This window comes from Neomonachus schauinslandi, unplaced genomic scaffold (assembly GCF_002201575.2).
Source record: "Neomonachus schauinslandi unplaced genomic scaffold, ASM220157v2 HiC_scaffold_1723, whole genome shotgun sequence".
Taxonomy (NCBI): domain Eukaryota; kingdom Metazoa; phylum Chordata; class Mammalia; order Carnivora; family Phocidae; genus Neomonachus; species Neomonachus schauinslandi.
In genome coordinates, this window is record NW_025410413.1 from 1 (window position 1) to 1,814 (window position 1,814).

The window sequence follows — 1,814 nt, forward strand, 5'->3', positions numbered from 1 at the left end:
TCAAACAGAGACAGAGCAGACCAGAGGGAGGAACAGGGCAGCTCAACAAGCCTGAGCCCGCGTGTAGGAGCCATGCGGCGGGCCCCGGAGGACAAGACGAGACAAAGCCCAGGGGGAGAAGCAAGGGAAGGGGAGTCAGGGGTGACCAGAAAGCGGAGAAAGAGACAAAGCACGGAAGGAGGAAGGTGGCTGCGGCTGGCAGGGCCGCCAGTCTCTTCCACACACTAAGCCGCCAGCTGGGGTTGCACGGCTCCCAGACCGGACTCCCACACCAGCTCCCTGAGACCTGTTCGGGGACCCTTTCATGTGCCCCAGGCCCTCCCAGGCCCCTGCGGCGCCTCGCACCCTCAGCCATGAGCTGGATCTCATGGGACATGGCCGTGCCCAGCTTATTGCTGGCAAAGCAGCGGTAGGTGCCCTGGAACCTCTGGGCAAAGTTGCTGTTGTTGCCCGTGATGGTGAAGGAGCCCGAATGCGGTGCCTGGTGCACGGTCACACCCAGTTCCTCCTTGGGTTTGAAGTGGATGCCATCCCGAGTCCAGCGGAACCTGTGGGCAGAAAAGGGCTCAGAGGCCTGAGGCCCTGGAACCCAGGACAGGGGCTGGAACAGGCCAGAGGCCAGGCTGTGAGCAGCCAGGGGCGCCGGGGATGGACTGGGCAGGGCAAGGACCAAGGGTGATGAGAGAGATCTAGGGCATCTGGGCACAGAAGTTGGGTGGCCCTGGGAGGCACAAGGACTAGAAGCTGAGGTCAGCAGCCAGCAAGAGGGCTTAGAAGGTGAAGGTCACTCACTGCACTTCAGGTTTGCCACTGGCCTCACACTTGAGGCTGATGTCATCTGTGGGGAAGACGACCAGGCGACGTGGAGACTGTTCCGTGATGACAGGTGGTTCCATCACTGGGGACAGGATAGACAGAGACGTGGTAAGGATGGTGTCTGGCTGGCTTTCGGAGCCTCCACCCCTGTTCCATTGTGAAGGAAGCAGGGTTTGAAACCCTTAGAGCCCCAAGGCTACGGCGGTGGGGGGAAGGAAGAAGGAGCTAGAGAGCCATAGGCTTGTGGGCCATGAAAAGAGGGAGAGGAGGGAACACGGTACAAAGGTAGAAAGACAGAACAGAGAGAACAGCAACAAAAAGTACAAAGACAGACATCTAAGAGAGAGATGAAGCCAGAGACAGTAACCAGGAAGTCCCGGGGAGAGAGGGGAGCAGAGAGGACAGAGCAGCGGCAAGAAGCAGGAGAGTGAGCGAGGAAACACACAGGCCAGGGCAGAGACGAGGGCAGAGATGGAACAAAGACAGCCCACAGGTGAAAGAGCCAGAGAAGCGGGCAGCACGCATAGGGCACCGGGCTCCTGGGGAGAGCTGAGTAGGTGGAGCATATGCTGGAAGGGGACTTGCTGGCACCCCTCTTTCCCTCTCTCCCTGGCCTTCTGGGAAACACCCTCTCCCAACTTACCACGGTATCCTTCATCTAAGAAATCCAGGCAGCAAGGGAGAGAGCGGAGAGAAATGCTGACACTAAGCCCCAGCAGGGAGCCCAATGGCAGGGGCAGAATAAGCCCCAGCAGACCCCCTGGGGAAGGGGAGAGAGGGAACCGGGCCACGGGTGGTGTGACACGGGGGTTACATGACAGGCTGGAGTTGTGGCAGGTCAAGACCCAGAGGACAGGACAGTGCCCCGATCACTGGTCTCAGGAGTGGGGTCATGCCCACAGGGGGCCAGGCTGTGGGGCTCTCGGCAGACAGGGAGAAAGGGAGAAATCTGTGCCTTTTACAAGGAGTGCCCTTTGGACAGACCCTTGCAACCCCCC

At 60.0% G+C, this 1,814-nt stretch overlaps 1 protein-coding gene across 1 annotated transcript in view; it reads right to left on the reverse strand.

The window, feature by feature from the left end:
- Nucleotides 1–345: 345 nt before the first annotated feature.
- Nucleotides 346–1,814, reverse strand: part of LOC110578994 (neural cell adhesion molecule L1-like) — a gene marked incomplete at its 3' end in the record, with an annotated part of 4,109 nt that continues 2,640 nt past the window's right edge. The window contains exons 2-4 of the mRNA XM_021688532.1: nt 1,460–1,474; nt 793–898; nt 346–548 (exon numbers count right to left, since the gene is read on the reverse strand). Coding sequence (XP_021544207.1) covers nt 346–548; nt 793–898; nt 1,460–1,474 — 324 coding nt within the window. The remainder of the gene's footprint in view (nt 549–792; nt 899–1,459; nt 1,475–1,814) is intronic.